The sequence below is a fragment of the Canis lupus genome, chromosome 2 (assembly GCF_003254725.2).
Source record: "Canis lupus dingo isolate Sandy chromosome 2, ASM325472v2, whole genome shotgun sequence".
Classification (NCBI taxonomy): domain Eukaryota; kingdom Metazoa; phylum Chordata; class Mammalia; order Carnivora; family Canidae; genus Canis; species Canis lupus.
The window spans coordinates 20223613-20249534 of record NC_064244.1 but is presented as its reverse complement, the minus strand read 5'-3'; the positions used below and the strand labels follow the sequence as shown (position 1 = coordinate 20249534).

General features: G+C 44.1%; 2 protein-coding genes across 19 annotated transcripts in view; one reads left to right on the top strand and one right to left on the bottom strand.

The window, feature by feature from the left end:
- The window catches only part of SUV39H2 (SUV39H2 histone lysine methyltransferase), a 52921-nt gene extending 35441 nt beyond the window's left edge, over positions 1-17480 (top strand). For 11 of the 12 annotated variants that reach the window (XM_049100597.1, XM_049100587.1, XM_049100609.1 and 8 more), the window contains one exon: positions 120-1178. In XM_049100597.1, coding sequence (XP_048956554.1) covers positions 120-141 — 22 coding nt within the window. In that variant the 3' untranslated portion in view covers positions 142-1178. Of the gene's footprint in view, positions 1-119; positions 1179-16361 lie in introns of those variants that run through there. The other variant, XM_049100589.1, reaches the window with a different exon arrangement.
- The window catches only part of DCLRE1C (DNA cross-link repair 1C), a 36211-nt gene extending 10713 nt beyond the window's left edge, over positions 1-25498 (bottom strand). Inside the window, exons 1-13 of one of the 7 annotated variants that reach the window (XM_025445182.3) lie at positions 25319-25398; positions 20969-21020; positions 19219-19412; positions 18269-18353; positions 14757-14816; positions 12735-12790; positions 12098-12199; positions 11002-11074; positions 10672-10812; positions 6961-7062; positions 4880-5016; positions 4294-4348; positions 396-484 (exon numbers count right to left, since the gene is read on the bottom strand). In XM_025445182.3, coding sequence (XP_025300967.1) covers positions 396-484; positions 4294-4348; positions 4880-5016; positions 6961-7062; positions 10672-10812; positions 11002-11074; positions 12098-12199; positions 12735-12790; positions 14757-14816; positions 18269-18353; positions 19219-19412; positions 20969-20974 — 1100 coding nt within the window. In that variant the 5' untranslated portion in view covers positions 20975-21020; positions 25319-25398. Of the gene's footprint in view, positions 1-395; positions 485-4293; positions 4349-4879; positions 5017-6960; positions 7063-10671; positions 10813-11001; positions 11075-12097; positions 12200-12734; positions 12791-14756; positions 14817-15362; positions 15683-18268; positions 18357-19218; positions 19413-19516; positions 19600-20968; positions 21022-25318 lie in introns of those variants that run through there. The other 6 variants (XM_035712885.2, XM_025445183.3, XM_025445185.3 and 3 more) reach the window with 6 other exon arrangements.
- Positions 25499-25922: the final 424 nt, after the last annotated feature.

Below are 25922 nucleotides of genomic sequence, written 5' to 3'. Positions count from 1 at the left end.
GTAAGACAGTGACACCTTCTGGCTTTCAGAGAATACATCTAGCTGGCTGCTTACTGGTCCCTGTTTAATGAGGCTTCCTGATCTCTTCGAAGAATCTCACAAATCTTATCTCTCTACAGGCTGAAAGCTAAGGCACGGTGATGATAAAATACAAAAGGGCACAGAAAAAGACTTGAGGAGGGCCTCACTGCCAAATGGTTCCTTGGGCCAGATTCCCAGCAGCCTTTAGGATTATACATAACATATCGTGTTATGTATAAAGCCATCGTGTTCCCAGCAAGAAACGTATTTATAGCCATTCCATCCTACACCCTTGCCTCCAATTCTTAGGCCCAAAACTAGTCTCTGCATCCATCTGTTCAACAATAGAAGTTTCACAAGTAGCAACTACTCACATTTCTACAACCTTATCCAAAGTTGTGCCTATTGGAATGACATTTGGATACACATTCACAGGACAGATGTAGTTCAAGAAATCTTTAATCTAGAAGGAAAATAAAATAGGTCAATTATCTCTATGCTGAAAAATCTGGGTGTCAGAGAAGCAACAAATGAGGCCAGGAGAAAGAGCAGCAGGAATTTCTTGTGTGGTCCTCAATGCTAGCTGCACATGGGGACCACCTGGGGGCCTCCCAGGAAAAATGAATCAACATTCAGGCCCACCCCCAAAATCCTTTTGTTACTGAGTTACAGTGGGGCCTGGAAATCTGAATATTTAAGTGTTCTTCAGGTGATTCTGTTCCACAGTAAGGACTAGGAATCATGGATTCATGGACTTCTTCCAGGATGCTTGATTTGTTCTAACAGTTTATTCTAACCTAGAGGAAAACTGAAGGCAAAAATTTCATGAATACCTTGATTTTCTGCAAAGTTCTGAATGCTATAAAAGAGGAACTCTGTCAATATTCCTCAAAACATCTCTACAATCCAGACAAGTTTCAGTTTTGTCACTTGTTAGATCTTGGTGAACATGTGATCTTGGTCAGGTTACCTGGAGTCTGCATTCGATTCTTCAGCTAAAAGTCTTAATGAGATAATGCATGTGAAGAGTTTGGCCTGGCATATGTTTAACATTCAGTGAAATTATCCATCACACACATGATAATGACAACACACAAAGGTTTTTATTCCCTTCTGCAAGTGGGGAAACTGAGATCTGAGTAATTATTAGAACCCAACTTTACCAAATCAAAAGAAGTAGGAACCCAGGAATTATCAATAACTCCATATTAAAATAAAGTGGCTACCTTATTTAAAACAGGAGAAAAAGCAAGACGACCCATTCATTCTTCAGGTATTTTCCATAAACTCTTTTTTTTTTTACTTTCAGAGCAGAAACTATTACTTACCTGGCCACAACCTATATGATTTGCATAATTTGTTCTGAGGCTTTTCAAGGGAAGAGGGATAAAGAAAGTAAGGTTTACCTATACCAGAAATCATTCACTTTTACTTAGAAATGAAGTGGCCACAGGAGGCAAGAGACACCCACTAGAGAGGCACCCTCTGTCCCTTGTACAAGCTGATGTCCTTGCATCAGATGTCTGCCTTAAGACCATTCACGAAGACCGTCTATTCTTATCCTCGTTATGTTCATTGAAGTCACTGGGCACGGTGAGTCGGCAAACACTGAACCAGGGCTCCTACCAGGAAGACCAGGTTCCTGTGAACCTCTGGTCACTGTTTCTGTCAGCCTACCAACGCATCACCTTGTTTTCTTTTTTTTTTTTTTTTTTTTATCACCTTGTTTTCTATGCGCTTCTGACACCTATTCCACGTGCACTGTTGACTCATTACCACTGAATTCACGGCCAACAGCACCATAACTCCTGCCTGAACAAAGCTTATCAAACACATGTATTTCTTCCATGAGGGCACAGCCCAGCCTCTGTGCTTAGGAACATGCACAGCTCCCCAGCACTGCACCTGGGGGCCGTTTTAAACAGTGAAACCCCCAACAAAAAGCACAGAAATGTGTAAATGCAGCACTGACCTGCCTGCAAAAGGACACCTGTTTACCCTGGAGCTCAGTGGCGAGGGCAGAGCACCACCCTGTTCAGCCTCAGCCGGGAATATGCGTGTCTGCTGACTCCCTGGGCCTGACTGCAAACAACCTTGCAGCGCTGCAACTATTAATTTGGGGGGTCATAAATTTTGATGAGCAAGCAGACTTTTGTAAATAAGGAATCCATGAGTAAGGAGGATCAGCTGTAGTCAGAAAAACTGACAGGAAATGATACTTAAGCCTCCTATTTATGGGAGGCACCTGGGTGGCTCAGTTGGTTGAGCGGCTCACTTGGTTTCAGCTCAGGTCATGGTCTCAGGGTCATGAAGTTGAGCTCTACACTCGAGATTCTCTCTGCCTCTCCCTCCCATTCGAGTATATGCTCTAAAATAATTTTTGAAAAATCTACTACTTATGTTTTTAAATATATTTCAACGTGATCTATACTTAGGATAGGCCTATTAGAGTTTTCAGGAAAGCCTGTCTCCTCACCACCCTGAGAGATGACCAAGTGGAGCTCATGGTGACTCTCCATGTGTGCGATCAGTAGTGCTAATCCAGAGGGAGTGTGGGGGATGATGGCAGGGCAGGGGGGTCATCTGTTTCATCTCTCTGCTCAAGCACCAAAAAGACCTCCTAAGGGGTAACTGCATAAAATCCCAGGAAGGCTTATGCTTTCCAACCCGGCTGCTAACTACACTGAAGGAGGGAAACAGGCCAGATGTAGTCCTAAGTGAAAAAGTAAGGCCAAACCCATTCCCTCATTAGATGCCTTCCCGGTGGCTGAGACAGAAAGAATCCCCAGCCCTAAGGGATCAAAGGAAGGGGCCTTGATCCTGAGCCAGATACCAAACAGAAGACAAATCCCCAGGAGGGGGCTTTGACAACAATCTGAGATTTCAGGATAAAATGAGGAAAACACATTAGCTCAATTATGCCATCACAATGAATCCCTTCCAAGCTGCTCTCAGATAACCGATTTGTACCTGAAAGTTAAGGTCAGTTATTTAATAGTATTTAAATAGTATTTAAATACACTGTGGTATTTCGATAATATGATGAAGAGTCATTTACAACACTACGGCTGACTTGCGCTCTGAAGAATCCAATTGTTCGAATCATTAACACGCCCACGGCTCACGGCTCACTGCTGCAGTGCCGCATCCGTGTATCCCAAATACAAAAATGATAGTTACCCGGGAAATCAATGTTTAAGTGCAGAAATGGTCAAACTAAAAGTGTCATACAAAGTCTGATTTTATGCACCTTTTTCTCCTAATATGTACATGAGATTACTAAAACTCAGCACTTATGAGATGCTGGCATTTACTCTGGAAATGCATGAGGAGTTTGCAAATAAAGTACACATACCAAGTTCCCACTCTAGCAGGTCAATTTCCTACATGAAAAGGATCCTGACAATGCAAAACTGATAACTACTGAGCTCTACATCTGAAGCTAATAACGAAGCTAATAATGTTTTATCTATATGTTGACTAATTAAAAAAAAAAAAAAGTAAAAAGAATCCTAACAAAACTATTTAATAAGCCTTAAACTGAGTAATCCCAATATGCTACATCCTTCTTAAGGAAAAAGGTCTTGGGCAGCCTGGGATGGCTCAGTGGTTTGGCGCCACCTTCAGCCCAGGGCGTGTTCCTGGAGACCCGGGATCGAGTCCCACGTCGGGCTCCCTGCATGGAGCCTGCTTCTCCCTCTGCCTGTGTCTCTGCCTCTCTCCCTCTCTCTGTCATGAATGAATAAATAAAAATATTTTTAAAAAAGAAAAAAGAAAAGAAACAAGGTCTTTACCTCAGTAGCCTTTGTTCTTCCCCACTGCTGAATATTCAGGACTATTTTTTAAATAGTTTTTCAGCACAATCAAATTTTGGAAGGGGGCAAAAATCTGGATGGCACCTTCGGGCCGCCCATAGGAGATTTATCTGTAGTACTCCTTCATGTAAGTTACAAGCAGCTAATGACAGCTGGACAGAACAACCAAAGTGGGGAAGTTAAAATATATGCAGGAAGTAAGATGGGAAGAAAACCTTAATCATCCACATTTTTCAATGTTTAGGCTGAAAGTAGGTGATAATAGCCAATTTCCTCTGTACTCAGCAAACATGGCTCATCTACTGATATGTTTTCCCTAAACTTCTTTAGGAAAAGCCAAAACAAATCTTAAGCAGTAAGAAGAGAGATGCCTCTGGTAGTCAGAGGCACTACTGTCAACCACGATGGCTGCCGAAGCAGGTGGCAACAGGGGTCTGGGTCCGTGGGATCCTCTTACCTCACTGTAGGAAGAATGAAAAGAAAAACAAGCTCTGTATGAACTCTCTCCAGTCCTAAAGGGAAATGAAAACACAAAAATTAAAAGTTCTTTTGACAAAACCAAGCTAAGTTCTACATTTCCTGCCTTCTCATTTAGTCTACTCCAATATGCAATCACCCTACAATCAAAGGTTTCTCCTTGGACAAGAGGGAACTCTTTCCAGAAATATAAGTATTTGTAGACATTCTGAATACCCAATATTAAAGAAGTGTTGCCAAAATGGGATGATCGCTATGGTTCTCCTCTGCTCCACTGAGGGCTTCTATCCCCTGCAGCGTCACACCCCCCCACTCCCTGACAAGCAGGATGCCCTCAGTCTCCAGCCACCCAACCAGAGTAGCCCTCAGCAAATACTGGCTAAAGACACTGGCCATCAGACAGGTTGGGAAGCAGAACCTTTTTAAATAGTGTTTAAATTTCAGAAGTTATTCTCCATAATTATAGTGCATCCTCCTCCCTGGGTTAGGCTCAATTGCATTTAAACTAAATCAGAGAAGTTACCTCAAAAGCAAGGTTTCTCTCAAAAGAGAGGTTGCTTTCTTACCTCACAATTACATTTGTTTTTCTGGTTCTTTCTCCAAACCACATAGTGGATGGCTTAATGCTGATTGTGTGGAGCGGGATTCTGTTTTTGGAAATAGCTCCACAAGGTAACTTATTCCAGTGAAAATATTCCTCTGCCTAAAAAAGATTGCGAAGAAGGAAAAGCAGTTCAACATTTTCAACAAATCTGTCTGTAGGCAAGGTCTCAAAAACAAATGTTTCTAAGTTTACAGACATGACAAAAAAGTAGATGTAAGGAGACAATCAGATAATCCCAAATTTAGGAACATTCTGCAAAACGACTGGCCTGGACTCTGAAAATATCAGTGTCCTGAAAGAAAAGCCAAAAGCTGGAGACCTGATCTCCATCGAGAGATAGAAGAGGGCACAGGGGCCGCAACACACACCTGATCGTAGCTCGGGGCGCCCTGCTCCCCCGCGCCACATGCTAAAAAGGACACCACTACACAACAGGGAAGCATGGATACGGGCTACACGTCCAACTTTTTCAAAATACAGTTCGAGGGAAAAGTAACAAAAATGCTTTTAAAGGGCTAAAAAGCAATGAAACTGTTTTCCCAAGGACATCACGTTTGGAGAGGGGTCCTGCAAAACCATTAGCGCTCCATCCAAATCCGATGTCTCGGGAGGCCTCTGGAGCCTGATGAGGCGGAGGGGTATGCCAGGGCTCTGCGAGCTGTACCCCTGAGGCCGGGGGACCAAGACCAAGCAGTTAGAGGAGGGTTTCGAGGCAGGCAGCCTTGTGGGAAGTGACAGAAGTGACAGTTACAAATTCAGCTACTTGTGGGACGTAAGAAAACTCAGAGCAGAGACAAATCTGCCAATTAAGAGATTTACTGGGCTTGTGAGGACAAAGGCTACAAGTCAGGGACTGGGGGCTCAGCCGGTTGAGTGTTTTGCCTTTGGCTCCGGGAATGATCCTGGGGTCCTAGGATCAAGTCCCTGAATCGGGTGCCCTGGTCAGCAGGGAGTCTGCTTCTCCCTCTGCCTGCTGCTCCTCCTGCTTGTGCTCTCTCACTCTCTCTCAAAGACATTTTTTTTTTTAAATAGAAAGAAAAGGGACAAAACAGTTGCTATTCTGTATCTATCGGACTTTGCTCCATCCGTGAATTCAGTGAGTAGGTGTGTGTCTCTGTGCATGAAAACAAAAAGATGAAATAAATTTGTATTTGAGTTTTAATATGCAGCTTACCAATCATCAAAATAATTTCTCACCTTGTAGTTACCCTAGAGTGGTCTCAAGTAGAATAGGCCAGGCTGTAGATAAGAATTCTTTTTTTTTTTAAACTATGCTTTACTTTAGGGCTGAGCAAGTTTACTTTAGGTTTTTGGCAATGGAGCCAATATTATTACCACAGTGAGTATCTAAATATATAAATGCAGCATTTACTAAAATGAAAATTACTCAGCAATTGAATGCTCAGATATTTTAAAATTTAGAGGGATATGATGATCATGCAATCCCACTTCTGAAGATCATGATTATGGCTATATAAATTGAAAGGGAAAAAAATGTTAAGGGCAAATGCAAAATTTAATACCTGACATTTAATAACAGGACATTTAATAAGTGATGAGAGTTCTATGGTGGCATTCGAAAATGAATTACAAATGAGGGGCAAAGACACTAAAAATGGTCATTTGAAACTGGCCCAGCAATCCGTAACACCATTTCTAAGTCCGAAGCAAGGTTATACCTAAGTATTTATCTCAAATAAGTAGAAGAAAAATAGTTTATAAATGTTTTAAGTTAGAAGCTCTAACATATTACTATTTCCATTATAAATACATTACTCATTACCTAATTCATTACAAATAAACATGTATCAAATGTGTATGGATTTATTTCATTAAACAACCAAGAGGGTCTGTGTCTGTTGACTACCATGCAGTTTATGGAACATAGTAACGTCTAGCTGCATGGCCTGGGGTATCTCAGCCTATCTTCACATTTGTAAACTGAGGGGCCTAGAAAATGGGATTTCACAGCTTCTTTCTGGACCAACAATTCTGTTTTCCCATTCATCACGCCAACAGTGAGAAAAACAATGGACTCCGTACCTTTGGATGACGACAGGCATGGATCTGAGTGTTACGGTCTGTTGTGAGATGATGGAGAATGTCCGGCATGTTTCTAAACATGTCTAGTTTGTCCACGTGAATCTGAGTAAAATAGCACATATAAGCGTATTATTTGAATTGTATTTCCTATAAAGAAATTGTTCAAGGGTAATTATGCAGGGCAAATCATCCAGTTAGTGAACTCTTTCTTCTTTCTTAAAACTTAAGTTTTTGGCAGCGGCACCTGGGATCAAGCCCCGTGTTGGGCTCCCTGCTTAGCAGCGAGTCTGCTTGTCCCTCTCCAAATAAATAACACCTTTAAAACAAAATACACCCCTAGTTTTTGGCTATTTCCGTCCACACCAGTAATCTGCTGGCAGTCAACAGCGAAGGACAAAGATCATATCCCCACCGGTCAGCATTAGTGCCTATCGGTGGTAATAAAACATGCTGGGGATTCGGCTGGTGGCTTTCACTGAACCATGCTAATACCGCTGGCCTCGAACGACTGTGGTGCCCCAATGCCCCATAGTCAAAAAAAAAAAAAAAATCCCCATCACTTTCTACTCCCCCAAAACTTAACTACTCTAGTAGCCTACTGTTGACCAGAAGCCTTGCCAATAACATAAACAGCCAATTAACACAGATTTCGTAGATGGATCACATACTGTATTACAATAAAGTAAGCTAACAAAATGTTATTCAGAAAATCATAAGGAAGAGAAAATGCACTGAGTACTGCACTGTACTTTTATGGGTTGAAGTACAGCTTACGCAGTGTTACATTAGTTTCAGGGGGAGGCACAGCGATTGAAGGAGGAGAAGGACACTAGAACTCTCTGTCATGCTGTGCTCACCGCCAGTGCAGCCACCATACGTTACCACATAGGATATGATAGCACATCTGTCAAAGAAGATCCACGTATACGTGGACCCATGCAGTTCAAACCCGCACTGTTGGAGGGTCAATTCTGCTGTCCTTCATCAAGAGTCATTCAATGCCTATTTACTGTGCACCTACTACCTGCCAAGTCTTATTCTAAATACTGTTCACTAAATACTGTGAACACACAGACACTTGTAACCAAACACCCAACAATCACTGACTTGGGAAGACACATCTCCAACGTGCCGCGTAAGTAAGGGCAGTTTTAGAGGGAACACCACTGGAGCAGGAAGCAGAGGCCCAGATCCCCCCTTAACACACATCCCTTTGCAGGAGTAAAAGGAGGAGGAAGGCAGATGGAGGGGGAAAAAAACCAAACAACCTTAGCCACCTGTGGAATTTTAAGGTGAATACATTTTAAATTGTTAAGCCAATGTGTCAGTTTTTTAAAAAATATTTTATTTATTTATTCATGAGAGAGACACAGAGAGAGGCAGAGACACTGACAGAGAGAGAAGCAGGCTCCATGCAGGGAGCCCGACGTGGGACTCGATCCCAGGACTCCAGGATCACGCCCTGGGCCGAAGGCAGGCGCTAAACTGCTGAGCCACCCCGGCGTCACAATGTGTCAGTTTTAAAGGATTCTCTTCTTTAAATGACGTGTACCTAAGCGGGTGGTAGGACTATGAAGTGGCACAGTAAGAACTAGTCTCAAAAAAAAAAAAAAAAAGAACTAGTCTCATTTTGAAATCTGACTGACAATAGATTGGAATACAGTCAAACGCTGTGGTAATTAATACCAGACACGCGTGAAAAGGATCCAAGTGTCATTGCTTACTTAGCCTGCGGCCTATTCCACTCACTCCCTGTTTACTAACGACTAACAAGAAGCAGCAACAAATTTGCTTTTCTGGACTCTGTACAGAGATGAAAAGGGGTGAGTTCTGAAGTGTACAGAGATACAGAAACTTTTGTCCTCAACAAAAATAAAGAAGCCTGAAAAAGTTGCCACAGACCATCTCTGAGGTTCCTTAGTCAAACACCTCCCTGTGGTCCCTTTTGAAATTCCTGATCTGAAACTGTTTCTAACCCCTGCAGAGGGATTAAGGGGCAGAAGAGAGGGCTCCCTCCAGAGGTCACCAGGCCACCCCCAAGGTCACCGGGCCACCCCCAAGGCTGCTCTCCCCTATCCGCAGGCTCCTCAGCCCATGGTTTCTTCCTTCAGAGCCTGCAAGAGCAGGAGCTTCAACCCTTTCCGGACTTCACACACGCAAAAATTTACAACCCAAATTTGGCACCTGCTAAGTGGCTGTCACCTTCCTATTTCACTAAGAGAGGCCAGGAGGGAAAAAACAATGGAGAACAGAGATCAGCGTGTGTGTATGTATGCGTGCGTGCACACAACCTATCCTCACTGCGATTTTAATTAATTTTTTTAAGATTGATTGATTCATTCATTCATTCATGATAGACATAGGGAGAGAGAGAGAGAGGCAGAGACACAGGCAGAGGGAGAAGCAGGCCCCATGCCGGGAGCCTGACGCAGGACTCGATCCCAGGACTCCAGGATCACACCCTGGGCCAAAGGCAGGCGCTAAACCACTGAGCCACCCAGGGATCCCCTGATTTTAATTTAAAAGGCCATTTTAACACCCAAATTACAGGAACAACAATCTCAGAATGAAAGCAAACCCTCAAAACGGAGAATTTACAACTTTATACCAATATATTTTGACAGAAGGAAAGAAGGACCAAAGGAGTCACAACTTACGAAGGAAAGGAGGGAGGAATTTATAAAATGTCCAATGCAGAAAAACTAGATCTTTTTTATTTTACTGAACGACACTGTGTATGACTGAATTTTTGGCACAAATCTGTTGGCTGGAGGGCAGGGAGGGGTGGGGGGGCGGAGATCTATGTTACAAGGCACAAAATGGAATGGAACTTGAATGTCCAACTAGCTCCAGCACTTTGTTTTATTCAGGGTCATTTCTCTCAGGGACAAGCAGAAGCCACATGCTCGCAGCCACACTCACGCCCCAGGCTCCGCGGTCAGCCTGAGAGCCCAGCACCAAAGCACATGGAAGGGAAGGTGCAACAGAACACCCTCCCAGCCTGATCGGGGGCAGATGGATCCATCCAAAGGGTTCGGTGCTCGAGGACAGTGGTTTTCACACACCTTGACCAGGACCCACAGTAAGAAATGGGTTTCCCAGGGCACCACTGCACACACGCGTACATGCATGTGTCTGATTCCCTAAGTAAACTGTCACAAAATGACAATTACTCTGACTGTAAGCAATACACTCAGATGGCTACGTTTATTTCACCACCCACAGTTTTGAAAAAAATATTTGCTCTACAGGACATTTCACCAAAGGGCTCTTCCCAGCCACCGGGGCTGCAGTGGGCTCTTCCTGTGAGGACACGAATAAACAGAGATGACCTCTCACTCCACAGGGCTGCCAACCTGCGCCACACATGCCTTTGTTTTGGTTTAAGATTTTATTTGACAGAAAAAGAGAGAGAGAGCACCTGCATGCACACACACAAGCAGGGGGAGCAGCGGAGGGAGAAGCAAAGGGAGAAGCAGGCTCCCCACTGACCAGGGAGCCTGACCTGGGGCTCGATCCCAGGACCGGGAGATCATGACCTGAGCAGAAGGCAGAGGTTTGTTTGACTGAGCCACCCGGGCCCCCAACACGCTGTCTTTGATAGGCTGCTTCCCTCTGCTACTGCGGCTGGTTGTTGAGGGGTTGGGAGGGGGAGGAAAGGAGAACCTGGAAGGATGGAAGGAGCAACAGAAAAGAAAGCCATCACCGTACCTGGACTCCAAACTCTTCACTAAGGTTGGTGAATAGATACTCATACCCGTAAGCTGCTTTGCAGTTCAGCCACACGACATGGTAGGGACTGCGAGTGATCCAGCTTCGAACCAGCTCCGATATTCCCCTCAGACACTCCTCCTGGTCAAGAGGTTTAAAAGGCATTTAATGCTTTTAAGAACATCACTCACCCCTTCTACTCCCAACAGTCACAGGTATTAATGCCAATTAATAATGGGACGATTATGATCTGACCTGTTATTCTAGAAACCCCCCACTAGAAATACAGCCACACCCCAGTTACTACCCTGCCTCTCTGGGGAGACTTACTCGACTAGGAATTTGATAAAATTTCGGATCACAGAAAGTAGTATCTAAGTACACACTTTGGATGTCTTTCACTCTGGAAAAAAAACAACACAAGAACAACAACAATTAGGGTTTAAAAAAAAAACAATTAGTGTTAACCACCTACCATGAAATAAAATAAATGTGAAATTTAAATTCTCAGTGATTTTATTTTTTTTTTTAAAGATTTTATTTACTTATTCATGAGAGACAGAGAGAGAGGGGCACAGACACAGGCAGAGAGAGAAGCAGGCTCCATGCAGGGAGCCCAATGTGGGACTCGATCCCAGGACCCCGGGATCACACCCTGGGCCGAAGGCAGGCGCTAAACTGCTAAGCCAACTAGGAATCCCCTTAAGAATTTTTTTTTTATGATTTTATTTATTTATTCACAAGAGACAGAGAGAGAGAGAAGCAGAGACACAGGCAGAGGGAGAAGCAGGCTCCATGTAGGGAGCCCGACTTGGGACTCAATCCCCCCGGGCCGAAGGCAGGCTCTAAACTGCTGAGCCACCCAGGGATCCCCAAATTCTCAGTGATTTTAGAAGGTGCTCCATTCCATTTGGAATTTTTTTGTGAAATCAACTTTGTTAGGAAATGATTTCCACACAATAAAATACAAAGATTTTGTAAATGCAGCTCGGTGAATTTTGACAATTCACGTAACTACTGCCCCAATCAATTTACAGAAAGAATGTTACCATCACCCCATTGCAAGGAGAAAAATTTGTTTTACTATCACAAATAGTATAATAAACTTCATTTTCTAACTGAAACATAGGCTTGTACTTGGGGGGAAGGGAGCAGTAAAACTTCTTAGATGATTCAGCCCTCCAGTCAAGAATTACATGAAGTCTGGGGGTACCTGGGTGGCTCAGTCAGTTAAGCAGCTGACTTGATTTCAGCTCAGATCATGATCTCAGGGTCTAGAGATGGAGCCCGCGTCAGGCTCCGTGCTGCCTGTGGAGTCGGCTTGGGATTCTCTCTCCCTCTGTCCCTAACCCTCCCCCTGCTTCTGCAAGCTCTCAAAAAAACAAAACAAAACAAAACAAAACAAAAACCAGACAAAGTCTAATACCTGCCCCCGGAGTGCAGAAGCTCCATTCTAGCAGCTTCTCCCTTTGCCATTCTGAAGTCTCCTGTGTACAAGACTGTTCCGTTATTGCCCTGAAATAAAAACCTGAGAAGGAAATTTGTCTTGGTGACTTTTAAGTCTCATACAACATCCTAACGAAGCAAATATACACTAAATCCACAGCAAATGTTTCCTGGCGAACAGAGCCACCTACGATATAGTATTAATGGGATTTTAATATAAGCTCTAAACTATACCAGCCACTCAGCTGCCACCTTTCCTGGGGGGAATAACACAATAGAATATACTTCCGCATTTGCAACAGACATCCCCTGAAATGTGTTGGCTCTCCCAACTATGTGAGATCACTCCTACTCATGGAGAGAAAAATCCATGGGATGGGAAAATGCAAAGCCAACAGAGAAATGGCCATGGAACACTTCTGTTAAAAGACAGCCACACAGGTCAAACTTGATTTCACCTCAATCCCCCAAGTTCAATTTTAAAACAAAGATTAAAGAAATTGCCACCTACATATTAGAGAAGTAATCTCCGTACACGTTATTATTTTCTAGACCCTGAAGATTTATTTCTACAAATACATGTATAATAAAATAGCAAAATAGATGGGCTCCCTTACATAACTGATCCTGGACAGTGACCAGCTGGTAAGAGAGTCACAACAATATCTTCCTTCTAAAAAGAAAATAAAGAAAAAATAACAATGATATAAATTATCGTTAGGACCTTGCCTAAAAAAGCGCTCCTTGGTAGAATAGATTCAAGTACTTCTCAAGAATACGGTACGCCTTTTCTCATTTCCTCATGCAACATATCCTGGAAACAAGTAGAATCCTTGCCCACAAAACGATGGTTAAGCATAGTGACTAGTATAACCCAGCAATTCCGCTCTTAGATACACGCGAGAGAAATGAAAACTTACATCCATTCATGCATGAAAACCGGTGCACGAATGTTCACAGCAGCAGCATTCACACTAGCTAATGAGTAGAAAGACCCTGAATGTCGATCAGCTGATGAGCAATTTCACAAAATGTGGTACATCCATACAATGGAATATTATTTGGGCCACAAAAAAGAGACAAAATACTGACATATCACAACATGGATAAATCTTGAAACCATGATGCAAAATAAAAGTAGTAAGTCACAAAAGACCACATACTGTTCGATTCCATTTATTTTTTTTTTCAATTCCATTTATATGAAATGTCCAGAATAGGTGAATCCTATAGACTTAGAGTAGTGGTTGCCATGGGCTGAGGGAAGGAGAGACAGGGAATTACTGCTAATGGGTACAGGGTTTCTTTTTTCGGTGATGAACATACTTGAAAAATGACTGTAATGATGAATACACAACTCTGTGAATATACTAAAAGCCACTAACTGTACATTTCAAATGGGGTGAGCCGTATGATATATGAATTATAAGTCAATAAAGCTATTATTAAACTAAAAAAAAAATAAAAATAAAAAGCCTGACATAGCCTGGCCCCAAGTCACCATTCTGTCCTGGGCAGAGCTAATAGGCAGAGCTCTGGACACCCTGGCTCGCTCCCTGATAGTGGCAATTCCTTCTGAAGTCTAACATCATTCGTTCCAACAGCCCCTTTAGAGCAAGGTCCCAGGGTAAGTGCTGGCGACACAACACACAAAGCCACAGCACATGAGAACAAAGGACCAGAGTGGAACAGCAAGACTCTGGTCAATGGGAGCTGCCTGCTGTCTGGTGCCCAGATTTGACAAAGCCTGTCACCAACATAAGTGGCAAGGCAGTGAGGTGATCAGAGGAGTCTAGTGTTAGCTAACTGAGTCCAGGACAGCATTGAGCAACCTTCAGGCCACCCCTTTTACCTCCTTTTTAACCCACCCTCAACTGGCCCTGCAGTCCTCACTTGGATAACAAATCGAAGAGGACTGCTTCACACGCCTAATCGTCCCCAGAGAGGAAATGTGAAAATTCAGCCCCCGCCTGGTCACAGAGAGTGGACACCCATCAGAGTTCAACATGTCAACAGAGCAGGTTATAACCAGGCCATGGAATTAATCTTACCTAGATTTACCATAAAATAGGAAAATACTTCCTGGCCCTAGGAAGAATTTGAGTTAAAACAATAAATAAAAGGCAGGTCCGTAATCCTGCGTATTATTAAAAAAATATATTCACAACACAAAAGTATCTGCTTCTAAATTTAAGGACAAAAAATATATTGGATCCATTTGGACACTTAAGTGGATTTTCTTAAGAAATGATTCAGGAAAAAAAGAAAATCACAAATACATAAATTTGCTACAAAAGCACTAAACACCGTATTATATCCTGAATATTATAATAAGCTTAATAAATTTGACAATGACATCAGAGTAATAACAACTGGAGTTCTCAACATTAGAAGGTAATACAAAAAGGATCAATTCAAGACAGGAGTTATGTCCAAACTTTTGCATGTAGAAAAGAAATGGAACACAAATATTTTTCCCCTACAAACTCACCCAATTACTATAATTTTTTTATGGTAAAATGCACATTTAAAATCACAGAGAAAAAAAAAAGAAAAAAGAAAAAAAAATAAAATCACAGAGAAAGTCAATCATCTTATTAAATAATACTTTCTTAAAATTAAATTTAACATTTACTTACCTCCCCTGACGCTTCATCGACTAAAGGTATCTGGGTAGGAGTTTCAATTTCAATGGATATCTATTAAAATAAGAGATCATATGTATACCATACTGAGTGTTTCTACAGTTTTTCATAGATTTATAGGTCTTTGCCATCTCAAACACACAAAAAAAGGACTAAGATGTAGTTATAAAACTCTCTGCGTAACAATTTCTGATTCACGGTACAAAACGTTTCCAGTCTGAAAACATGATAGAGCTAAAGTAGTACCTTTCTTGAGGGGCCGTGGCAACGTGGGTTAAATGCCTTCTAAACCTACATATCCTTTGACACGGCCATTCTGTTTCAACTTTTCCCCTTAACCTCCCCATCCCCATCTTCCCACTGCCCTCTCCCTCTGAACCTGAGTCTCTGTAACACACGTGGCTCTGTGTTCTCCAAGCTTAGGTTCTGTGTTGCAGAAAACAGCCTGGATCAGTGCAAGAGGTGGTGGCCTAATCTGCAGATAAATAAATGCGATCTCACGACTGTGAGATTCAGTGAGCTACTACCTTAATCAGGATGTTCACACGGCCATATGTGAAACCGTCAATATCAAATCTGCCAGAAGAATGAGCAACTTACCTCTTTACTATATCCCACAAAAGCACACCTAGTGTGGGGAGTATTTGTCCTTGGAACATCTGGCAAAATGCACCTATAAAACCATCTGGACCTGGGACTTTACTGAAGAAGAGATCTTTGCACATTGTTTTCATTTCCTCAATGTTTACTTATTCAAGGTTTCCACTTTTCTTGCCTCAGTCTGGTATTTTCCTACTTATCCAGAGATTTATCCACTTTGCCTAAATTATCAAATATACTATCATTCATTTTCTTTTTTTTTTTTACTATCATTCATTTTCAAAAAAATGTACTGCTGCTATTAATAGTTCTTTTCCTTTTTATAATTCTGTATTTTTATATGCATCTTCTTTTTTAAACCTTGGCAGAAAAAAAAAAAAAACCTTGGCAGAAATCTAGTTCTACTCCTCTAAAGATGAGCTTTGACTTTTGTCAACCTTCCCTTTTATTTTCTGCGGTAGCTATTGGTCTCTGCATCGCTAACTTGTCCTTTTACCTTTATTATCTCCTTCTTTCACATTTGTTGCTCCTTCTCCTTCTTATTGAGTCAAAGACTCATTCCATGTAATTCTAGTCTTTGTTTCCTAAGAGACGTACTTAATGCTGGCAACTTCCCTTCAAGTGCTAATTTAGCCATGTTACACACATTTTGACATGGTGTGTCCTCACTGTCCGTCAGTCCTAAGTATTACATGGTTTTCTTTATAATTTCCTCTTTGACCTAATGGTCGCTTATTAGATGCACTCAGTTCCAATAGGTGTGGGATGATCTGAGCTCTCCTTTTATTTGTGACTTCCAGCATCACTGCACTGCAGAGGACAGATCACTAGGATTTCCTGCTTCTTCTGCGACACAGTATGTGGTCAATTGTTGTAAATGTTCTGTGTATACCAAAGATCTGGTTTTCTCTTTGGGTGCCTCAGACTGCCATGAGTTCGCCTTTATTAGTCATGCCCTTCAAGTCTCTGTGCTTACTTCCTGCCTCCTTCCTCTTTCAGCTTCTGAGCAGTGTGGGAAGTCCTCCAGCTACTCCTGTCAAGCAGCCTAGTCTCCCTGAGACTGTGAGGGGGCCTTGGACTGCACCACTCCTCGAGCTGGAACTGTCCTACAGGTCCCTTCGGCATACACCTCCAGGTTGAAGCTAGCCGCTAGAAACATCTGTGTGAGATGCGGAAGGCCAAAGTGAACCAGCAGCCATTTCTTAATGCTCTGAAGAGCTCCAGAAACTCCACCAGTTCATGGATGTGGATCTGCTGGCTCAGCTCACAGACACACAGGGCAGGACTGCAGCAATCCCACCTGTGGCTGCATATCCTCCTTCGGCTTCTTGAAGGCCTGGGCAAGGAGCACAGAACCTACCAAGGCTGGAAGGAGTGAGAGACAGACAGGGGCTCCAGTCTGTCCTTGTAGACTCCAGCCCAGCTCTTCTCTGCTCTTCATTTCTCAGCTCCACTTCCCGACTGCAGGCTGGGCTGATCCACAGCCAATGTCAGGCGTAACACTGGGCCGAGGTTCCAGCCTTGGCGTGTACGGTCACTGTGCGGAGTGGGGATGGATCCTACCAAGTTACTGTCAGAGGTCGAGGCTGAACATGGCACACGTACACTGACAGGCTATGAAAACCCCGTATTTCTCATGCTGTGGGACTTTACAGAGACAGGAGAGCAGTGCTCCAGCTGGGAGGAAGTGGCTCTCATGGCCAGAAGACAGTAGGAGCAAGTAGCCCTGGGTTTTTATTGTGGTTAGGGGGTATGTCTGGGCTTGAGGTTTGAACTTCATGTCAGTGCCAAGGGAGGGGTAGGCTTTTTATTATTAGCCCGCCCAAATGTGGGGTACTAGTGGAAAGAGGATGTGAGAGCTGAAAGCTGTCAGTAGACAAACATCAGACTCTGACACTTGTTCAGACTTCTCTGGCAGCTCCCACAATTACTTAAAGTTTAATCTGTATAGTGAACCCTAACTGTATTTCCCCCACAGCCGTCCTCTCTCTCTGATCAAGCACCGGGTATCAGTTACTGTTTTATCCAGTTTGAGGCCATGTCAATTGGACGTTAAAATTCTTATCTTCCCCATCCACTGTTCCTTCTGACAGTAAATAACATCCTCTTTGAAACAAAGATCTCTTTTTGCCTTCGATTCTATTTTGTATGATACAAAAATTGCCACTCTGGCATTTCTGGCTTCTAACTGTTTAGTACATCTTTTCCCTTTTTGGATTATTCTTTCCATTTCAACCTGCATTTCTCCTTCTGTTTTATCTAAGCCTCTTGTAGACTAAGACTGATGGAGCTTTCTTTTCTTCTTTTTTTTTTAACCTAAACTGAAAAAATTACAGTTTGAGCAAAAGTTAAATTAAAGCCATTTTATAGTAATTACTGCTATAACAGAACCTTTCCTGGCATCTTTACATTTTCCATACACCATTCTTTTGTTTCTCCCCTTTGCTATCTACTTTCCATTGGACAATTTTGAATCTGTCAGATTCAAAGTTGTCCACTCTATTTTTATTCTGGTTATTATCCCTTTATCATAACCCATAAGATGTGTTCATTCTTCCCAGGCTACATTGTGACCTAAATAAAAGGATTTATCAACGGTGTTAAATATTTTACACTATAAAGCATTAAAATGCAACTTAGCAAGAGTGAATGAGATTAAACCAGCAAAACTAAGACCTGAGATCAAACTGTTAAGGAACAAGAAAAACAAATCGGCAACAATAAAATGTCTGCCTCCTCTAAACTGATGAATTCTAAAGACTAAACATCAATATTGTAATTAATGTGGATAAATGTAGTGTAGGAGGAACTGGGCTTTGAATAATTCGAAAGCTTTGTTTAATCGACCTCGAAAAATATTTCCCCTTGAGAAGAAGAGTTAGTGTCATTCAAAAAATAAAACTTACGATTCGTTTCTCCCAAAATCTGTACCTCGGGCTGGTTAACAACAACTCTTTAGTAACAGGTGAACAGTATAAGCGAACCTTCAAGCTGAAAGGAAGAAATTTAGAAAAACTATGTCAGTACAATCCACAGGGAGCCATCTGGGTGACCAGAAAATACGTTTCATCATTTATCAGTTATCTCAAGTCATCCAGACACTCAGCTGGCCCAAAAAGTGTTAGAGCAGTTCCCAACATGCCACCACCTGTGACTATCTAGGTCCCATCAAGACCGCAAAGAGGGGGGGGGGTGCCTGGCCAGCTCAGTCAGTGGAGTGTGCAACTCTGGATCTCGGGGTTGTAAGTTCAAGCCCCACATTTAGTGGGGAGATTACTTTAAAATCTTAAAAAAAAAAAAAAAAAAAAAGACTGCAAAGGGACAATGGGGAAGAAACAGATGAGAGAAACTACTGGGCCCTCTGACCTCCTCAAAAGAGTGTCCCCCATCACTCTTAGTTTTTATACATAAATGTTTGCACATGATTAGGTACGAAGCTGCCTCTCCAGAACAGAAAGGGGCGGGGAACAGAAGACTTCTGTGTTTTACTTCATCTACACCTATTCTATTTTTTAGTGAGCAAAAATTTATTTCATGATAAACTTTAAAAATTCAAAAGCAAAGCTTAGAGGTTAAGAATATAGTCTGTGGTGGACCATATCTTCCAAAGATGGCCACACTCATATATATCCTGACCATACATGCTCTGTTTACAAAATGGATATGGAAATCCCTCGGGGTTTGTTTTAACCTCCCCTTCAGCCTGTCTTTGTAACTGCCTCCACCAACAGAATGTGATGAAGGAAGGTCACAGGACTTTGGAGGCCAGGTCTCCTGGCAACATGGCTATCTGCTAGCTCTCCCTTGGGACGTACACTTTATAAACCCTGAGTCTCCATTTAAAAAGTTCAGCTACCTTGAAATCACCATGCTGAAGAGTTTTCCAGCAACAGAGATGCTCGAAAGCCCCAACTGCCTGATTCTTCTCAGCCTCAGTGTCAAACACTGAGTGAATGAGCCTCCAGATAATGGCAGCCCCAGCATGCCATGGGGCCCGGCAGAAACCAGCCACTCCCACTGCGCCCTGTCAGAGTTCCTGACCCACAGAAACTGAGAAAGAGAACATAAGATTAGTTGATTTAAGTCACTAAGTTTTGGCGTAATTTGTTACGCAGCAACAGATAACTAATACCCAGCTCGAAAATCAGACAGACCTGGTTGAAATCCTGGTCCTGCCACTTACTGGCTGCATGACCTTGGGCAACTAATTTAATCTCTCTGGTTCCTGTTTCCTCATCTGCAAAATAGAAATAATAATGGTATCTTTTCAAAAAATTATCAAGAGGCTCTGATGAGGATGTTGGCTCCAAGAAGACAGGGATTTTCATCTGTGTTGTTATTATTATATCCTCAACATCCAAGACAGTGCCTGACTCATCACAGGCACTCAGAAAAACTGCAGAACTGATAAATACATAGTGCCTGGCATATATATAGAAGTACTCGATTAACCACAGCTAGCATTACCAGGATACACGGACTACTGATACCACTTTGCAGAGAACACTGACATCCATTGGTTCAGAAGTTAAAAAGTCAACCCCCACCTGTGAACTCTCTCTCTCTCTCTCAAATAAATAAAATCTTTAAAAAGAAAAAAAAAGTTGGGGCGCCTAGGTGGCACAGTCGGTTAAGCATCTGTCTTCAGCTCAAGTCATGATCACAGGGTCCTGGGATGGAGCCCCATATCAGACTCCCTGCTCAGTGGGGAGCCTGCTTCTCCCTCTCCCTCTGCCCCTCCCCCTGCTCATTCTCTTTTTCTCTCTCAAATAAATAAAATCTTAAAAAAAAGAAAAGAAAGGGAAGGGAAGGGAAGGGAAGGGAAGGGAAGGGAAGGGAAGGGAAGGGAAAGGAAGGGAAGGAGTCAGCAGGGTCCTATTCAACATATATCTTGAGAATTTGGAATTGACACTGAGGCAAAGGACGGCTGTAGGAAAAGAATACTGTAGTTTAGGGATCCCTGGGTGGCGCAGTGGTTTAGCGCCTGCCTTTGGCCCAGGGCGCGATCCTGGAGACCTGGGATCGAATCCCACGTCAGGCTCCAGTGCATGGAGCCTGCTTCTCCCTCTGCCTATGTCTCTGCCTCTCTCTCTCTCTCTGTGTGACTATCATAAATAAATAAAAATTAAAAAAAAAAAAAGAATACTGTAGTTTAGCTTTAAGATCCAAAAACATGATTTTCTTCACAACAGAACCACACATACACTTGAAAATGAACACACTATTGCTACACCCAACAGCATGAGGAATCCCACAATTATAATGTTAAGTGAAAGAGAAGTAGAATCATACTGAATAGACTGTATGATTCTACGTACACAAAGTTCACAAATAGCCAAAGCTAAACCACAACAACAACAAGTTAAAGTACAGGTTGCCTCTGGGAGACGAGGACTGACTGTGGGGAGGGACGGGGCTCTGCTCTGGGACACTGGTCCTATTCTATTTATTGATTTGCGTGGAAGCTCTATAGATGTGCTCACCTATAAAAGCTCATCCAACTGTACCCTTATACATTGTATGTACTTTCCTGCGTAGAAGTTATACCCCAATAGAAATGTTTACTTAAAAACACACCCACACAAATAAGTAGCAAAATAAATTACCTGCATTCCAGCCTTCTTTTCAAGGCAGGAGCTCTTAATCCTTTCATGTGATCTAAAAACAAAAGAATAAAAATTCATAAGCACTTTTTTTTTTTTTGAGAGGATTCGTTAGGCCAAGCAAACAATTGTCTGTTCTTTTACGAGAAAACAGATGAGAGGTTCATTTTTTTTAAAGATTTATTTATTTTAGGGACACCTGGGTGGCTCAGTGGTTGGGAGCCTGACTTTGGCCCATGGCGTGGTCCTAAAGTCCCAGGATCAAGTCCCACATCCAGCTCCCTGCATGGAGCCTGCTTCTCCCTCTGCCTGTGTCTCTGCCTCTCTGTGTCTCTCATGAATAAATAAATAAAATCTTTTTTAAAAATTCATTTATTTTAGAGAGAAGGAGAGTGTGTGCACACATGTGCAAGGGTGGTGAGGAGGAGAGAAGCAGACTCCCCACTGAGCAGGGAGCCCAACACAGGGCTCGATCCCATGACCCTGAGATCAAAATCTGAGCTGAAACCAAGAGTCGGACACTGAACCAACTGAGCACCCCAGGTGCCCCAAGAGGTTCTCTTTTATAAGAGAACAGATTCTTATGGACTATTGGCTCTTTCTTCTGCAGGTGACGATGCATCTGAAAACAGGTCAGGAACCACTGAAAGCTGGCCATCTCTGGCCATCATTTAAAAGGACAATGATCAAAAAATAAAATAATAAAATAAATAAAAGAAAAGAAAAGAAATAAAATGAAATAAAATAAAATAAAATAATAAAATAAAATAAAATAAAATAAAATAAAATAAAATAAAATAAAATAAAATAAAATAGAAGGACAATGATCCCCTCCATCTTAGGAGAGTCTAAATCACTCTGAGGAGCCACAGAAGAATGAGTGACTAGACCCTCATTTCAGAACTACTTCCAGCACTTTCCTTTATGTTCTTCTTTCATTTCTATCCAACCCTCTGTCATGCCCCGCTCCATGTGACCCATTCAGTTCCAGTCACTTAAGTCAGTCCATCTGGAGACTCGAGCTAGCTTCCACAGACTCTAAGAATTTGTTCAGGCCTAGGCCAGCATGAGAAGGTATGATATTTCCATCCACACAGGCCCACTTCACAGCCCTCTAAATGAACAGGTACAGAGATGGCCTTTAAAAACACAGTAAATTCTAATACATTCTGAATCTCCAGCATGGGAAGGACTAGACAGCAATGGCCACACCTCCTCAGTTGAGTTGAATTAAACCAATCCTAATTATTCTAATTACCACCACCACCACCACACACGTGCATGTGTGCGCGCGCGTGCACACACACACACACACAGACACACAGGGACACACACAGCCTCAACTTCCCTCTGGTGATCCTTAACTCCAGAGAAAACAAGGCACACCCCCCACCACAGACCTTGACCAGACCTGCACCTGTCCCCTCAGAGGGTCAATCTCCTCAGACCACCCCTGGTCCAGGCTTTCAGGGCCCATGGGGGGCATCCCAGGGCAGGACTTTCCAAAGAATTTGTGCCATGGCAAAAAGAGGCTCAATCAGGACTTGGCCTCAAGTCCCAAACTAAATCAGCAGATAGCACTCTGTAGCTGCTGTAATCAAGATGGCCCAGGACCACCCCAGCCCCCTCCCCTGACTGCCAGCCAAGAGAACTTGGGCCAATTTACCTGGTGCTGCGAGGACTGTACACAGCATCTCCTTTATAGGGGCTTTTTCCTTTTCCTAGACCAGATTAAGTCACTGTAAATTGTCCTCTAAGGGGGTCTTCTCCACCCCTGGGCTGCTACCTCAAGCCATAGGTCCCCTCTTGTCTCCCAGGCCTTGCTGTGATGCTTAGCAAAGCCTGCCCTGAGCATAGCACTGGGTTCCAGATGGTTCCTAAACAGGACTGAGTGGGCCATGGGATGAGATGTTCTATCTCATTTATGTAATTTTTTTTTCTACCAAAAGAGTCCACAGATTTTGTCAGATATTCTGTATTAGTCTGTTCAGCCTGACGTAACAAAATATCGTAGACAGAGCGGCTTAAACCACAGAAATTTCTCACAGTTCTGGAAGCTAACTTCCAAGATCAAGGTGCCAGGGTTGGCTTCTGGTGGGACTCCTCCTGGCCTGCGGACAGCCACTTACTGCATGCTCACACAGTCCTTCTTCAGGTTGTGTGTGTGGAGAGGAATCTCTATTCCTCTTTTTACAAGGCCACCAATTCTAACAAATTAGGACCTTGCCCTTATAAGCTCGTGTAATTACTTCCTAAGAGCCCCATCACCAAAAAGAGTCACATAGGGAGTTTAGAGCTTCAGTGTGATTGGGGGTGGGGGGTCACAATTCAGCCCACAGCACATCCAAAGAAATCTGTTTCTCAAAAGGGTTAAACACTCCCAGTAAGCAATGTGGGAAATTTCTGAAAGCAGTCGAGTTCTTGCCTTGATAAGTTTACATCTTCCTTGAGTGAACACACATGTAATGAAAGAAGAGGAAGAGTTACAAATTGCTCAATGATAGGGAGTCAGTTTCTTGCTTAAGCATAAATTCATGATCATGATTTCAGATTCCTGCAGGCGGATTCTTTCTCCAAACTCCCTACTCCTAAACACGAAGGGCAAGCCCCTAAGCCACACTTCAGTGATGGCTAGCACATTTCGAGTTGAGGCTCAAGACAAAAGGTCAAACAAAGGTATCCTTGCCCAGCTGGAGACTCGACTCACAATGAAAAACAAAACAAAAACAAAAACCACATTCTGAAGAATAAAACGGACTCTCAAAGAGGCTCACGGTGCTAGTTAGCACATCGAGAGGAAGTACAGACTTTGTTCATTAATGAGAGAGAATTTGTAGCTCAGAGCAAAAAAGCAGAGGCACTTCCTAAAAGCAGTAACTTCAGCATCCTAGAGGTTAAACACGGACAAGAGTTGCAACATGAGGCTCCTCTGGCTCTGGAGATGGGCTAGAATTTTTTTTTTTAAGATTTTATTTATCTATTTATTCATGAGAGAGACAGAGAGAGGCAGGGACACAGGCAGAGGGAGAAGCAGGCTCCACGCAGGTGCTAAACCGCTGAGCCACCAGGGATCCCCAATGTTTTTTGTTTTAAAGATTTTATTCACGAGACACACACACACACAGAGAGAGAGAGAGAGAGAGAGAGAGAGAGAGAGGTGGAGACGCAGGCAGAGGGAGAAGCAGGCCTGGGTCCCCAGGATCATACCCTGGGCTGAAGGTGGCGCTAAACCACTGAGCCACCCGGGCTGCCCAAACTATAATGTCCTAAGAGACCCTCCAGCCCTTATCATCAGGGGGAGCCACTCAGGCTTAAGCCCTAACTGTGTGCAGCTGCTAAATCTTAGTCTTCTGGTTGCCCTGCCTTAAACAAAACTTTTACACTGGATGTGGGCAGAACATCAACAAGGAGGGGGAGCTTGCGCTTCATAGAACTTTCAGAGAGGATGCTTGAATTGGTGTCCATGCACTTGCTTGATAATAAATATTGGGGGGGGGGTAGGTAAGGGCATAATTGCATCTGAAACTTGTCTTTTTCTTCTTTTTTTTATTTTTTTAAATTTTTATTTATTTATGATATTCACAGAGAGAGAGAGAGAGGCAGAGACACAGGCAGAGGGAGGAGCAGGCTCCATGCACCGGGAGCCCGACGTGGGATTCGATCCCCGGTCTCCAGGATCGCGTCCTGGGCCAAAGGCAGGCGCCAAACCGCTGCGCCACCCAGGGATCCCCTTTTTCTTCTTTTTTTAAATTTTTATTTATTTATTCATGAGACAGAGAGAGAGAGAGAGACAGAGACAGAGACGGAGACAGAGAGGCAGAGACACAAGCAGAGGGAGAAGCAGGCTCCACGCAGGGAGCCGGACGCGGGACTCGATCCCGGGACCCTGGGGTCACGCCCTGGGCCGACCGCGGCGCTAAACCACTGAGCCACCTGGGCTGCCCTCTTCTCCTGTTTTTTTTTTTTTTTTTTTTTTTTTTTTTTTTTTTTTTTTCTTCTCCTGTTTTAAAGGCATTTTATTTTTTCATGAGAGGCACTGAGAGAGGGGCAGAGACGTAGGCAGGGGGAGAAGCAGGCGCCCAGGACCCCGGGATCACGGCCTGAGCCAAAGGCAGACGCCCAACCACTGGGCCACCCAGGTGCCCCCGAAACAGGGAAGCGAAGACGTGGAGGCGGAGCGCTCCCCGCTGCCCCCCGACGCTGCGCTGCTAGGAGAGCGACCAGAAGAACCTAAGTGTTCAGTCCTGCGCCGTCGCGCAGACGAAGAGGCTGCAGAGCCAGGCCGGGACACGCGCACCTGCTAGTGTGGGCCCCGGCCCCCCCGCCCCCCGCAGCTTCCCCGCGGCCACTCACCCTTGTGGCAGTGGGACAGGAAGTAGGCGCGGGCCTTCAGGTTCTCCCTGTCGAAGCGGTCTATGGAGATGGCCGGGTACTCGGCCATCTGCCCCTTGAAGGAACTCATAGCGCCGGCCGACCGCCGCGGCCCGCTCCCCACCCGCCTGCGGAAGCTCGGGTCTGCCCCGCGCCGCGCCGCGCCGCCACTTCCGGGAACCTGCCGCCGCCGCGCCATTGGCCGACCGGGCGCAGCCACGTCCAATCAGAAGAGCCGTGCGGCGGAGGGGCGGGGCCGAGGGCGGGGCCGAGGGCGGGCCGAGGGCGGGCGGGCGACTCCGCGGCTGGAGACCCGCGTGGCTCGGCGGTGCGAGCGGCGGGCTGCGGGGCCTCTGGGGCTGCGGGGCCTCGGGCGCGGCGGGCGTGACTCCTGCCCGACGCCTCGCCTGGAAACCGCGGGGGGCGTCCGGTGCGCAGTGCCCGTTTCTGTGCAGGAGCCGCGTGGCGAAGGGACACGGAACACCTGCAGCAGGTGCTCCACCCCAGGACGCCAGGAAGGGCGATGCGAAGAACCTTCGGTTGCACCTCCTGCTTGTCAACTGAGAGCCTGAAAGCCGAGCTCAGT